Raw genomic sequence first — 15,177 nt, 5'->3', positions numbered from 1 at the left:
TTTGAAAAGAGATTAAACTTCCATTAGCAAAGATCATCAGACTCATTTGATTAAGACAGGATGAAAAATAAGACCTTGATCCAGAAAAAAATTGAGGTATATCTCTTATTCTTTCCAGTTTAGGAAAGCACTTAAGACATGCTTCATGTCACATCAAAATATGCTTAATTGGTTAGCAAATTTGGAACTGAAAAAGAAAATTCATTAAAGTTCAAAGTGAGACACCATAACCATTCTATCATGGGTAATAACCACATCCCTCATTCACGCCCAAATTACAAGTTTTCATAAGCAAAAATAACTAACAAGGATACAAAACATATTGTTAATCTTAGTGATCTAAATGACTGCACTATTTTTTCCAGTGTAGGCAAGTTCAAATTCAATCAAGCCATTTAACAGCTTACTTATGAAGTCATTTCATCATTTTTCAAATTCATGAACTCTCTTATTTTTTTCCCTCTAATAATTTACATTTGCATGCTTGAAATACTGCTTTAAGGACTCCGTAACTAGTGAGCAAGTGCATGGTTGTGCAGAAACCTCATTCCATGACCAGTGGACTGTCTTGAAGACAAGGCAAAATGCTCATGATCTCTTTTCTTGAAAGATCAATTTTTCATAAATAATTCTGCTGTTGTACCTATTCTTTGAATCATCAGTCAAGCAGCAAAATATAACTCTTTGTTTATAAATACTGTGTTTATACAAAATGAATGTGAAATACTTGAATATAATATAAACAAGGCTATAACTCCTGCATAAAATCTGTATAACAGAACAGAAAATTCATTTTTATATATTTGCCTGCCACACTGCTGCTTTTTTAAATTTTTCAGCAACTGAACAATTATACAAATGATATTAAATATTGTAGCAAGTAGGATTAGCTCTTAAACCAGTGTACTTTAGCCTGCCTCCACTGACATCAATTGAGTTTGAATCATTTATTCTAGCTGAGAATCTGTTTCATTACAGTCCATATATAACACCTGTTACTAACAACGAGGTGAAAATAAAGTATTGTGAAGCAATATGGTTTCTGTTGTACTCAAGCTTTTTGAGATGCAAACCTCTGGAACATTCAACAGATCCAAAGTGCTTTCATTACACTATTCAACAAATAAAAAATATTAGGGAAATGTTAGTGGTATATTTTATACCTAAAATAATTGTTTCTGAAATTGTAACATCGCAAAAATACTAAATAAATTCTTTTGTTAACAAGATATACAATGTGTAAAACCGTTAGTATTAGCAGCACCTTGGAATGTGAGTTCACCACATTTACTGTGAATGAAACTGAAAATAGAAAGCTAACACAGATTATTTATTAACACTAGAACAAGAAAGCTATTTTGGAAATTCTGAAATATCACCCACTGAAAGCAGACATAGGACAGGAAACACTATATTATAAGGAAAGGGAAAATGTAATGTGTTTTCACCTTTGTATGAAGTTTTTGATCTCATTAAGGTTCCTTATGACTACACAGTTCAGCCATTTAGTGAAATAAAAATCGATCTCAGCTCATATGTACTATCAGCACGCTTACAGCACAATTATATTTAAATGAAAAGCTAGCAGTGGAAGTTTTCAGAAATAAAGAATTACTTAAGTTGCTAACTATTTCTTTGCAGTTACTTGTTGCATCTAATTAGCTTTTATATGTGTAGCAATGTAGGTATTTTCAAAACTTACTGCATTACAGATATTGTTCTTCGGCTTGTAATTAGTTTTTTTACAGCCCAAATGAGGAGCTCATAATCCTTTAAATAGCTCTGATCAATAGTGTAATTGAAAGTCTCCTAGCCAGAAGGAATCTTCATTTTCAAGGGTGTTATGGGTGAAAGACCACTACAGGTTTCCATGACACTAAGGCTAAAGGTTAAATGAACACTTAGGGTTTCCACTGATCTGTGAACGACTGTATTGTCTTCAAACCCATGACTTGTAAATCTTCTTTAAAATGAGTATATGTGCTAGTATTCCTACTATATAAGTATACGGTATAAGGACTCAAAACTCACTTAAAAGTTTAAAAAGATAAATCTGAAGAAGCATTCTGAAGCATTCTGAACAACAGCGAGATAATGAAAAATATCCATGAAAAGTTTGGAGGTTGTGTTAATTTCTTTTACAATATTTTGTTTTTCTTATTTAAATTTTACGTTATTTTCTCCTGGCAGGAAACTTCTATCTCCATTCCACAGAAATATTTTGTGTGGCTGAAATATATTTACATAGTAAAAAAGATACTGATTTCAAAACTAATTTACTTTATAAAAAATGTTTTGAAACTATTTGTCGTCAACCATATATTCACGTACTCTGGTAACTGAAAAATTATCAGATAACTTAGTGATAAAATGAAGCTAAAATTTTGACCAGGGTGTCAGAAAAGTACAAATTATATTTGTTAATGAACAATTAATTCATTAAAACACAATTTGGATCAACTGAAACCATGTTTAAATTGGGGTGGAACTTGGTAAAATTACAACAGGAAATCAAAGAGAATGACAAAATGAAGTCTTTATTTTGGCACTTCTAAAATCCACATTTCAAAATATTTCCTGGTGAATTAAAGGGGAAAATCAGACATAATCATGAAATTCTCATGATGAAAGTAAGTATAATAGGGCAGGGTGCTCTCCTGAGAAGAGGAAAAGCAGAAACCAATCTTTCCTCAGAGTTTTTTGGAGAAGAGCTTCACAGGAGACTGTAAAGTTGTTCTAAATATCTCCTGTTTGAAACTGTCACACTTGCTATAAAGCATGTAGTATATGTTTGATCAGGGACAGGCATTATGGTGGCCAGTTTTACAGACGTGTAAACTGTGAGTGGTATTAAGTTCTTCCAGGAGGATTTGAGAAGGAGATATCCTAGTATATTCAATAGACCTACAGTAAAAAAAATACAGAGGAGTTCGGGGGGAAAAATACCTTAAGTATCTATCCCATATCAGTGGAAAGGGACCTGTTGAAGTATGCTGCCAACACTTTCTCTCTCTTTCTTTTTTTGACCATTGTTCTGAACTCTCCTTATAGGTTCAGACTTTTGCTTTCGCTCAAAAGCCCAGAAGTTAGATTGCTTTAATTAACTGGATATCCTAAACCGTTTCATTCTTATGTTTCCATCCACTGGGGGAGGTTATGCTTGCTCCTCTGTTCTAATACTCATCCTAAGCTGCAGCTTCAGGGTAAACCAGCATTGGTAGGCTGATTCTACAACTGAGCATGCAGTGGCCAAAATTTTTATTAATTAATATAAACAGTGACTAGATTAGGAAAAGCTGAGATCTCCAAAATACTCTGTGCATGATGGATAAGTTTATGGCATAAACTAGTAACTGTAAACTAGCCTTTTATCCTGAGCACAGATATAGTTGGATGGAAGCATTTGCATTATTTGCATGATCTGTCATTTTAAGACTGTGAGCTGCATATTTACTTCTAGAACTTGAAAGGATTGCTAAGATTGTCTCAATTTTAAAAATTATTTTGCTTTTCCAGATGTGCGTTAGACAGCGGATTATGAGATAGCCTTTCAAGAAAATACAAGATTTGAATTTCAAATACACTGAAGGCTCTTAGCACAGTCCATAATCAGCAAAATTATCACTCAACTCAGCACATTTCATCACAGCTAGTAATGCTCTTCTCATGTGAACACTTGAGTTAAAAATATTTCCAGTAAAGTCTTGTAAGTGCAAAAATGTAACAACTGAAATACTGCTATATATGGTATAATTAAGCACTTGTTTTTCTGCACATGACATATGTTTTCATTCTGTATTGGAACTTCAATTGGATCTAAATTACTTTGGATCAAACAAAAATGTGTTCAAAATGAAAAAGATGGCTCACCACTATTATTAAATCATTAACCAAACAGAAAAATTCTGGGCTATGAAGTAAAACTGAAATCACCAGCCAAAAACTAGAACGCTAATGCTTAAGTATAAAGCTAGCATGCACAATGTTTATCTTTTACTATATTTTTAAATCTGTTAAATTAGATTTCTCTACTGTTAAAAACCATTAGCTTCCACAACTCCTGCTCAGCATCAACCAAAACATGTTATTTAGACATTTATGGTTAACTTCTTAACTGAAAGTAATTAAAAGATATCTGCGATTTAATGGTACTTTTATTTATGTAATCTCAATACCACAATATTGTTCTGGCACTTTTCTCCTGGCCTCACCTGCCCTTTGACTCAAGGATGAAATGGTATTTCTATAAAGCTACCTTGTATTATTTCATAATGATTGTGTTGACAGTGGGCTCTGGAAATGTTTGAAGAACACAGGCCTTACATTCCTTAAGCAGCAAAGCCAACAGCTAATGCTTTCTCTAGCAATGTGGAAAGCACACCACCATTAATCAGAATTAACAGTAGTTGAATTTCCATTTAACAGGGTCACTTTTGTGAGATATCTGTTGACTTGTTAAATAAATGAACAAAAATTCCAGAGGTCATTAGGATTTATTATTTTTCCCCACAGAAGAAACAGAGAAACATGAACCACAGGCCTTGTCTATCAAAAGGAAGAATTTCTCATCACCAGTATCCTTGAACCTGATTTGATCCTCACAGCCCCTGTTGCAGTAAATCTGTACAGCATCAGCAGGTGCAACCACTAACAGCTCAATGTCCTCTTAGCCAATATTTGTGTGTTCTATTTATTCCAATCACAGTCACAGCACTGAATCAGACAGTGCTACGGACAGACATTAAAAAATACTGCCTTTCCATTAATTTTAAATGACCTTTTAATCTACATTTAAATTTGAATTGAATGAAAATGCATCATTTTGTCATAGACCATGAGAGAAAGGACTTTAAGAGAGTGTAGAGCGAAGGTTCACCTTTAGTCTCCAGAAACTACTTTACAGAAATCAATGTGCTTGTAAAGATGCAAGGATAAGGCAAAAATTATCTCTCCTTGTCATAAAAACATAGACAGCTTTTGGAAAACAAAGAAAAGGCATCAAATTAATGCTCAAACCTCTATAACATGAGCCTGAACCTCTCTACCTGTCACTTGTGATGAATGTGCTCCTGTGAAAAGCCAGATTATTCAGAATTAGACATCTTTTCAAACTTTCATGGTGCGGGCAGGTCTCTAAGGGAACAGTAAAAGTAGACCTCTGCATATAACAACAATTTTAATGGCAGAAATTCATCAAAGTCTGTCAGGAGATATTTAACGAGTCAGTTAAGACAAGGAATAATGACGCCAGGGAATGCCACAATCTCCTAGTATAAGAGGAATTCTGTTGTTTTCTTCACTAACATTAAAGGATGCAAACTGGCTTCTATTCACTATGGGATGAAGAGCAATGTCAACGGGATTCCTCACATATGAAAAGGATTCGTGTTTGTCAATGGAACAAGGTAAACTTTAAACAGGATAAATTTCAAACCCCAAATCTTGAAATAAAAACATCAACACAGATCATATAATGTTTTTCCTTTCATGAAAACTCTTCTTTACCTACATATTTCTCTTTTCACACTTATCCATACTGAGAAATTCTTAAAACACAGTTCTGAGGTAGATGTCTTATTCACAGAAGGACTAAAGGCCTATATGTTCTCATTGTTCTAAAACAACTGTAGCCCAGTAAGTTCGAGGCAACCGTGTTGATTTAATTGAGCTAAGGACATATCCCCAAACTAGCTGCCTAATATAATACTGAAGGCTGATGGAACTGAACCTGTATTTTCTGCACCCCAATTCACTGCTTGAATCACAAATCTATTCATTCTTCCTAAGTATTTTTTTGCAGTTCTGTACTAGCTCTAGTGAATCGAGAAGCTTCCTTTCTCATCAACCCCATTCTAAGCTGGTTTGTCCCTTGGTTGCATTGTTAAAGAAACTCCAGAAAGCAAGCAAAAGGAAAAGTAGACTTTGATGTCTTTTTGATAGCACAGAGAATCGAGAGACTCTTTTTCATTGTATTTTCTGTAGAAACTTATCTGTTTACTTGTCTGAATTATGTGATCTCATATGCCTTTATTTACACTGCTTTTAAAATTCTTTTGACAGGAAAAAACAATAGGAATTTCTATAGCTTACCATCAGTAACCTCCAGCTGAGCCTTTGCTAAAATGCTTCCAGCAACCGTTAGTGCTTGACAAATGTAGTAGCCTGCATCAGACCGCTGAATGTTGGTAATAGTGAGGTCTCCTGTTGGTGACACTGAGTATCTGCTGTTGGGTTGGAGAGGTTGATTCGGGAAGAGTAGATTCTGCAAAGGCAATTAATCTCACGTCAATTCAAAACACGAAAGCACCACTTTTCCCTCAGCTAGAGAGACAATGATTTTTCCTTAAAAGTACTATATATAAACTAGAAGGAAAGGTGACTGTGGTTATGACTTTATGAACACATATATCTAGCTTTCCCTGCCTCAGGCAACTAGCAGTTTAAATTAGAAACAGCCCATTGTCAGCACACAGTGTTGTATTCTGGCTAGAGGTACAGTTGAGAAGAAATTTTCCAACAATCACACTTGAGTGATTTGTATTTGCAACAATTTCTTCTTAATTCTGAATGTAATTGTAATGATGCACTTAGTTGGCTATCAAACCAGGAGGATGCAACACTACAGTAAGAACTGAAAAACTTGCAGAAAGAACTGAAACCTGGGGACGTGAGATAGCATATCACTGTTATTTGGCTGTGACTACATTCTGCGCAGAGGAGATAGTAAGAGCAAGGCATAGAAGGAAAGCTGGGAGGAAGATACAGACAGGTCATAAAGTAGAAGAAGCTGGCAGAGAATGACAGCTTAGTGTAGAAGTAAAAGGAAATTAAAACCAAGATATATAAAAGAAGAAAGGCAGCATGGAGCCTTGAGGGTGAAGAAAAAGGGTATAAATATGATGTGGAAATCTCAGAAAGAAAAAATAATTTCATGTGGGATAAGACATCAGTTAGCACAAAACAGAGAGATTATCTTTTGCCTTTGGGCTGGATTGGAGGAAAGAGAGCTGCTAATAAGAATAACTGGAATGGATGTAGTAGCCATTGCATATGATGAAAGACTGAATTAATCAATAATACAGAAAAGGACCAAAGAGATTTGAATGCTGAGGGCTGTGTTTTCAAGGAAAAAGTTATACCATCTGGCATAGCTCTTGATGTGACTTAAAAAAGAACAGGAAAAGGGAGGCAATGTGAACAGAAAGGTCTGGAGCAGTGTCCAATCAGATAGAAAGGGGAACTGATTAACCAATAATTAAACAACAGCAATTCCAGGAAAATAGGGTCTGGGTTTTATGTCAACTAAATAAGCCTCTATGAAAAATATCATTGTTTGTATCAGAAATATCCCAAAACATTGTTACCATGTTGTGACAAGCTTTCAGTCATTACTGCAGCTCTGTATAGCTCTGCTGTGCTTCCTCCCTACAAACTTTTAATCCTGTCTAAGTAGGCTAAAAAGAAAATCTAATGTATTGAGCAGAGTATTAAAAGAATTTTTCTGTAGATCCGCTTCTTCTATAGTAGAATTTAATAGTTTACAAAAAATGATCTGGAATTCACAAGCAAAAAAATTGGATTTTTAAAAATTCTGCTTTGAACTGAAGCTCACAACTTTCTCTGGTTTTGGCAATGAAAGGAGATATGCTCTAATAAAGATTTGACACTCCAAGTATCCTTATAATTGTATTAAACTACTAGGCTACTTGTCACCCTAGGGTGAGTCTTTTCCCTTATCCCCTTTCAATATCAATGTTCAAGAAATTTTTCACAGCAAATTTTTCCTCAAAAATCAATATGCAACCAGTAAACATGTCAGATCCAATAAGAAAAAAGTGTGAAAATTCTGAAACAATTTCAGGCTACCGGACTAAGTCTCAAAATTTCAGGCTACCGGATCTCAAAAAATTGTTCTGTTTTCTGAACTGCCTTGAAACTTTCAGAATAACCTCTGCCTGGCACCAATACTTAACAAACAAGGTTATTATGAAAACTCCACTAAATTTTATAGAAAGCAGATAATTTTGGTATACCTGAGCTTGACTCAATTTACCATTCATCACGCAAAATGTTAAAATAAACATAACAGAAAACAGTGCAAGGATCAAACTCCTAATTCTTAAGAGGAAAAAGATCTAGAGTTCTCTTTATCACTGCATTAGAAAGAGAAGGCTACTCTTTTTATCTTCAGCATGGGCTTATCTGTTCTGGAGACGTAACATGTCCCAGTGAATATTCCACACATTAGGAGGTGTTCATCAGTCTCATGACTCTTCTCTTCGAAAACCAGATAACCATGAATTATAACTTGTCCTAAATTACAGTACAACCCATTTTTAAGTGTTCTTACAATTTCATTGGTTTTAATTAGCTGTCAGGTTGCTCCTCTGGTCATAACGGTGGCATGCTGGGTTGCAGACAGGGGGAGCAGAGTCATCTCTGATATAACACCATTGAATTTATCTCAAGGAATAATTTAATCCAGAGAGTCTAAAAGTTACACATGCACTGCCCTGGTGATTTCATTGGTGGGCAGCTGTTATCTCTGGGGAAAAGGCTACTGAGTACGAAGAACCAGCTGTTTGTGCACAAGCTAGCACAGAAAATTTCTCAGGAGGGAACAGCTCCCCTCCCTTCCAGCTGGTTGTGCTCAGAAACACAGGATTGAGAAATGGGTTCATAATGAAAAATGTGCTGCAATTACTGGAGTGGGTTAACATGACTACATAACATTATTCTGAACAATAACAGTGGTGCTGCAAACAGTTCCTCGACTAAAAGCAAAAGCAAGTGTTGTCAAGTCAAGTAATAACTTGTGTCCAGGCACTTAAAGGTGAAAAGTCATGTAATTTGGCCAAAATACTGTCCTCCATATATGTATGATGATATACAGTATGTGGAAAGTCACCTATTTATGACATCTCATTACAAAAGCTGGTAAGTTGTATATCGAGACGGTAGCACTAAGCTGTGCTACTTCACTGATACTCAATTAAGATTAACATGAGAGTGTAGTGAATCATGTTTGAGCTACATTTCAAGGTTTGATTATAAACCATGTAGGTATCAATTCTTATGTTGCATTTATTTGCCAAAAAAGACTATTCTAACCCTCAGGGATCTGATTCTCAATATAGTAATTAATATTCCAGGTTTGTAATTAAACAGCTTCAACATGGTACAGTCAGTAGGTAATAACATTCAATTAAAGACACAAGATGCAATTTCACCTTAAAATGTTTTTACCCTTGAAGTGATACGAATGAAGTGGATAAAATAGAGTATTAACACTTTTCAATTACGTTAAATGACTTTAATCCCGCAAATGATGTCCTACTTTAATTAGAAGCTCTTCTCTTTATTACAGCATGATGGATGTCCACTTTATTAGATTCAAGTGTCACACTATAAGCTCACTTTACATAAACATTACCATGTTGTTAAAATGCTCTACAAGGAAGGGTTTTGAAATGTTTGCTAGAACATCGGTACTTCCTACTTTAATTTCAACAGATTATTCTATTTTCAGCTTGGAACAATTTTCATTTTAGTGAGAACTCACTATACTGTCCTTTTCCAGGATGTGATCCATGGAGGCTAGATCTAAAGTCCTCCAAATAATACACTGAAAGAAACATACTGAATGTTAAGCTTGCACTCGTAGAAGCTTACACTCATAAAGTAATAGTGTCACATCTTTTTAAGTCACAAATGCAACAGGGCAAAAAATGCTGTCAGCCTTGGCCCTGTCATTTCAGACCAGTCACCTGACCTTGTGAGAAGGTGAAATAGGAACAAGTGGAGTAGAATGGCAGGTCCATGGTTCAGTTCTTATTTCACTTTTTACCTGACCTGGTACCCATAATGCCTCCAGATTAGATGAAAAGCACATATGCACTGCACAGCCCAGTAGGGATACTTGAGTTAACTCACATATCACCATATGGGAAAAAGTAGCACAGGGCTCTGAAAAGACTAATTTAGCCGATGGAGAAGGATATGCAATATAGACGCATAGACAGATGCAGCCATGACAGGCTTCATCAGAAGGTTGCAGAAGGCACTGTTCTTGAGCATCCATTTTGCCTTTCAATCTTTCCTCAAGTGCAAAAGAGAATACAGTACATAGTTTACAGTGTTCAAATATAACTTCCTAACATGAATCGTAGGTTGAAAGTGAGAAGGTCTGACTTCTACCTATATAGCAACAGCAGTATAACATGTTATAGCATGACATTCACATATTAAGCTATAGAGGTTAGTGTTAGCTGACGGTAACATTGACTGCTACATCAGAAATTTTGCTTTCAAAAAATTACAGTAAGGATCAGTGAAATATTTCCGAAACCAGATTTGGAAATTTCCTGAGACAATTTTACTATAGAAAGCAGCTGCGTGCTCCAAACCTGTATCTGTATCTGCTATGTGAATATGCCAATGCAAATCAATTTGCTAGATATATACCTGCTTGATCATGTCTAAGCAGGCTGTGAACTGTAATTGCTGATTCTGATTAGTTAAAACTTGAGTCATATCTTTTTTATCTACTATGTTTGTCTCATCCACCTGTTTGTTGGGGTTTTCAGAATTAAAAATGTTTAAGATGTGTACTATTGCTTTTTACACACTTAAACAGCATCTACACAAGCTTCACCAACTTAAATGACCTTTGAGCTCTTCACATGAATAATATTTTTTAAAAAACAGAAACAAAAATGTCTGTAGAAAATAATGATAGTTTAAAAGGAAAATTCCTGTGAAAGATTAGAAGAATCTGTGAAAGGCAAAATAAATAACATTCCTAAAAATGTAGCGATATAACTATTTTGAAAGGATTGAAAAATTCATAAGGTGCTTATAACTTACCTGACTTCCTTCTTTTTGCCAGAAAACAGCTGGCTGAGGGTTTCCTTTAGTTTCACATGGAAAAGTCACTGTTCGACCCTGGGCTACAATCTGGTCTCTCGGTCTCACCACAAATTGTGGGGGAGCTACAATGTAAGAGAAAACATGGAGTAAATTTAAGATATTTTGCAAAGGGGAGATGAGGAACACTGAAGGAAAGAGACAACATTATGGAGATTTGTTTTATGCCAGAGGACATAAGACCGGAAACATTGATTAGTATAGACAGCACTAATATATATAAAAAAACAACAAGAGCAACAAAAAGAGCAGCAATATTAGCATGTGATATCCTCAGTTGTAAAAAAAACCCCAAAAAACCAAAACCAAACAAACAAAAAAAATACAGAAAGAAACATAGAAACATTACAACCATACATGCTAGCATAACTTCTGATGACAGTAAATGCTAAGGAGCAGCAGTCAGATGTTTATGGTACTGGCTCTGGATGTCTTCTATCTTTGTTCTGGCCACATATCAGCACTCTTATACCCCCTACGCCTCACAGTTGTTGTTGTTGTCTGGGTCTATTGGGTATTGCAAGGTATGAATTAGGATATACAGACTGCCTTTTTCAGTCTGCCCCTCCAGACTTTTAATAATTATCAAGAAAGGAGAAGAAAGCCTGGATGACAGCAGAAGGACAGAAATTCAAGAGCTCCCTCACTTCTCTTAGGTGTAGTGTGGTCAATAATGGAGTGGGAAGGAGGACTTGTTGTAAAAAGTAAGGTTGCAAAAACAACACCAACTTGAGAGATCCAGATTTAAGCTTGTGTAAAGACCAAAAAGAAGAAACAGTTGAAGATTTAGTGGACAGCAGTGAGTGGTGAAAAAGAAGGAGTACGTATTCCAGGAGATTAGGAAGAGACAAAGAAAATAAAAAAGGAGAAAGTGTAGTTGAAACAAGAAAGAAGAACCAGGACTGGATACATTTTCAAGTAGATGGTATTAACAGTGTTCAGACATATGGGACCAGGAAGCAGAGTCAGAAGCCAACAATTTCTAAAAGAGAGGGTAGTTTTACTTGTCTGGAGGTATTGATGGAGAATAGAGAGTTAATATTTAGTGGGAATAAGAAAGGAGAGAAAAGGTGTTAATGTACAGAAGGAAAGTGGGGAAGAAGCAGTGTTGGAGGATTCGAGAGAAAAAAATTGACATCAGTGACTATCTCAAGTCATGATGTGATAAAGCAAACAATTTTTATGCATGACATGCAAACCTTTCAGTCTTTGTTCAACACTGGAATTCACTAGAATTGTATTTGTACTGGCTGACATATAAGAAGTGTCTCCAAATAGACTAGCTAACTTTTGGGGAAGGCTGAAGGGGACAAAATCAGTAATAAAAATTCCCACATTAATTTTCTTCTATTCCATTCCTGGTTTAGTGGTTGTGGAGGGGGATGGTTTAGGAACACTAAGCTTTTAGGTAAATAGAATTTAAGTGTTTTAGAAAACCATATTTTCACCATTATAATTACAAATTATTTAATTAGACATGAAGAGCAATCAAGACCCTGCTTCCGATTACACCTGCTGACAGCACAGACACAAATCTGCTAACTGTATAGAAATCTATGCAGATGTGATTTTTTTTTTTTTTAATATACTTCACAGTTACCTCACGAGGTACTTCCCAAGACTTTACAGATAAGCAGGAGTCTAAAGAGCACCACTTGACTAGCCCTGGTTAAATGCATTCTTAGAACAGCTGCAAAGCACGTAGTGTATGTAAATCACCATCAATTTGGTGAGGACAATATGAGGGTGAGGACAATATGAGGAGTCTTCCTTTTGCCTCACAGTTCCTGAGCACAGGTTTTGGCCTCTCTGGAGACAGAAGTGTCCACCCTTTCCCTCAGCCTCAGTAGGCGTTAGTCTTCTGAAAGGGCAGGGACGTAGGGCTAGGTGCCCTGCTGCTGCCCATTTATACCTATAAGTTTTCCGATTTCTGTAAGACCACAGAAGTTGCTACACACACATTTAAGATTTGAACTCATTCTGTACTATTCCTGAAGCGCTGGATGGACTGCAGAAAATTTTTTTTACTCACCATGTTTTACCTTGCATATCTGTACGCAATCCCTACAGGTGTCACCAAGCACATGTATGGTAACAAGCACATGTGTTTGTTCATTCAGTCATGTGGGAAGGGAAAGAGAGCAAGACCTTTAAGTCATGAATTAGAAACCTCCATTCATATAGGCATACCTTAGGCTAAGGTATCTCTACAGTTCTCACTACCCACTTAATAAAGGCCACTGAATTAGTTCAGTTTCACTGCTCACCCGTATACACTCATTGCTCAGGATATTAATATAGAATAAATAGCAAGCTCAGGCAGAAAGGTGAGTAGAAAACCTCTAACTTCTTCTCTTGTATTTGCATTTGACAGGAACTATGCCTGAGTTCTATGTCTATGCTGCATTATGAGTGGCCTCAAGACCATTATTTTTCTGTTGTGACATTAAAACCTGGTCGCAGGAGATCTATAAATACATCATACCTAAGCATGACTGATATCCAAGATAGCTGTGTAGGTGTGTTTGGTGCACTGAGAGTATGTTATGCAGACGGTGCTTGAGATGCCTCAACAGAAGGAAGAATGGTGTGGCATTTCCATGAGCCTCTTTCAGATCACGTAACCAAATCTAAAGTAGGTAATTTTAAGAGTTCAGCTGAAATATTCTCTCTCACACAAGGCTATACCGTAAATCAATAATTCAAAGCTCTGAGCAGATGTAATAGCACCCAACTTGTTGTTGTCGCAGACTTTCCAAGGACCAAATTAAGGTAATTTGGTAGCCAAAGAATAATGAGAGATGAACACCCTAGTTTCTAGATAGTTTCTAGTTTTTTACCTACTCTTAACTTTGAACATCTCCGAATTTCCTAAGACTAGAAAATTGATCCTTTCTTTTGCAAAAAGAGACAAGGGAAAGAAGAAGCTATTAAGGCTGTGGCTCAGTCCAGATAATCCAAAGGACAAGGACTGACTGACCCTGTAGTTCTGTTCTCTCCCTGTCACACACCAGGTTGTCTCCAGCATTTGCCATATCAGGTGAACAGAAGATTCATGGCCTCACAGCCTCTAGTTTAGACTTTTAAACACTTCAGTAGACAATGATGTATGCTTATGAAAGGATTTCTTTCCTAGAACTTCTCTGCAGCCATAATTACTAGAAATTCACTATAAAAATAAATAAATGAATCAAACCTATGTTTAAATATAGTCTCTTGATCTCACAAGGAACTGACTTTTGTTGGTTGATACATTAATTAGAGCACAAAATCAATTCCTTCAGCCAAACTATTTTATATCATAATTTAAAAGAAAATAAACTCCTTCATTTTGGAAAGGTAAAACCTTGTATGTGCTTTTTTATTTACTCAGAGATGGGGTTCTACAATGAAGGAAACCCCCATTTTGTTCCAGTTGGTTGTCATATTCAGCTATAGCTCTGTTTACAAACAGCCTCTGTTAAAAATGACCTTGTTTACAGCATATAAACAATGTTTTCACCATATAACTTTTATCTATCAATTTCCAGCTGCATAATGCAAGTTGACAACTGAAAGCAATAGTTAATAATGGCAGAAGTGATTCATGGTCAAACAAAACTACCAAAGTAGTTAAGACTGCCATTATCCTCAGAGAGTGCAACACAACTCTGCTCAGAAACAGCAAGACTTCTTTGACAGAATAAGCACTTGGGCTCTTCAATTTTTCTAAAAATAGAGCTCATTATCTTCATATATAGTTGCTGTTTATAAAGACAGATAAATATTATTACTCCCATTGTGCAGAAAGGTTGAGACCATGACTTCCTCAAAGCTCAGCTTCAGTGGAACATTGGACAAACCTGTCTTCAAGCTACTACTGCTTCTATCAAAGTAGGTGGATTTTTAGAACATTCTGAAAAGGTACAGTTAGAGGAATAACAGCAGGCTTGATATGCTTCAGCTGTTAAAGTTATGTGGCAATTTAATGTTTAATTCAAGCTAAACATTAAGGTCATTAGAAGAATCTGTTGAAAAAACTGTTATCAAGCAGCAAACTGAGCATTGTCCCTATGAAACTATTAGCCTTTACTGTTTCAGATGTAACATTAACTGGATTGAAATAAACAAAGTGGAAAAACTCTTGCTTAACTGACATTCGAAAGTCAATCACTTTAAAAGGAAATATATTGCTTGAATTCTAGACTAGGCAAAATTATGAAAAAAGAACAATAAATACTACAGACTTAGTATACTTCTATTGAAACTTTT

At 35.8% G+C, this 15,177-nt stretch overlaps 1 protein-coding gene across 21 annotated transcripts in view; it reads right to left on the bottom strand.

The window, feature by feature from the left end:
• Positions 1 to 15,177, bottom strand: part of ROBO2 (roundabout guidance receptor 2) — a 928,484-nt gene that overhangs the window by 104,130 nt on the left and 809,177 nt on the right. For all 21 annotated transcript variants that reach the window (XM_054070040.1, XM_054069965.1, XM_054069947.1 and 18 more), the window contains 2 exons: positions 10,867 to 10,991; positions 6,091 to 6,262 (listed from right to left, as the gene is read on the bottom strand). In XM_054070040.1, coding sequence (XP_053926015.1) covers positions 6,091 to 6,262; positions 10,867 to 10,991 — 297 coding nt within the window. The remainder of the gene's footprint in view (positions 1 to 6,090; positions 6,263 to 10,866; positions 10,992 to 15,177) is intronic.

The sequence above is a fragment of the Cuculus canorus genome, chromosome 1 (assembly GCF_017976375.1).
Source record: "Cuculus canorus isolate bCucCan1 chromosome 1, bCucCan1.pri, whole genome shotgun sequence".
NCBI classification, from domain to species: domain Eukaryota; kingdom Metazoa; phylum Chordata; class Aves; order Cuculiformes; family Cuculidae; genus Cuculus; species Cuculus canorus.
This window is presented reverse-complemented; position numbering and strand designations above follow the sequence as displayed.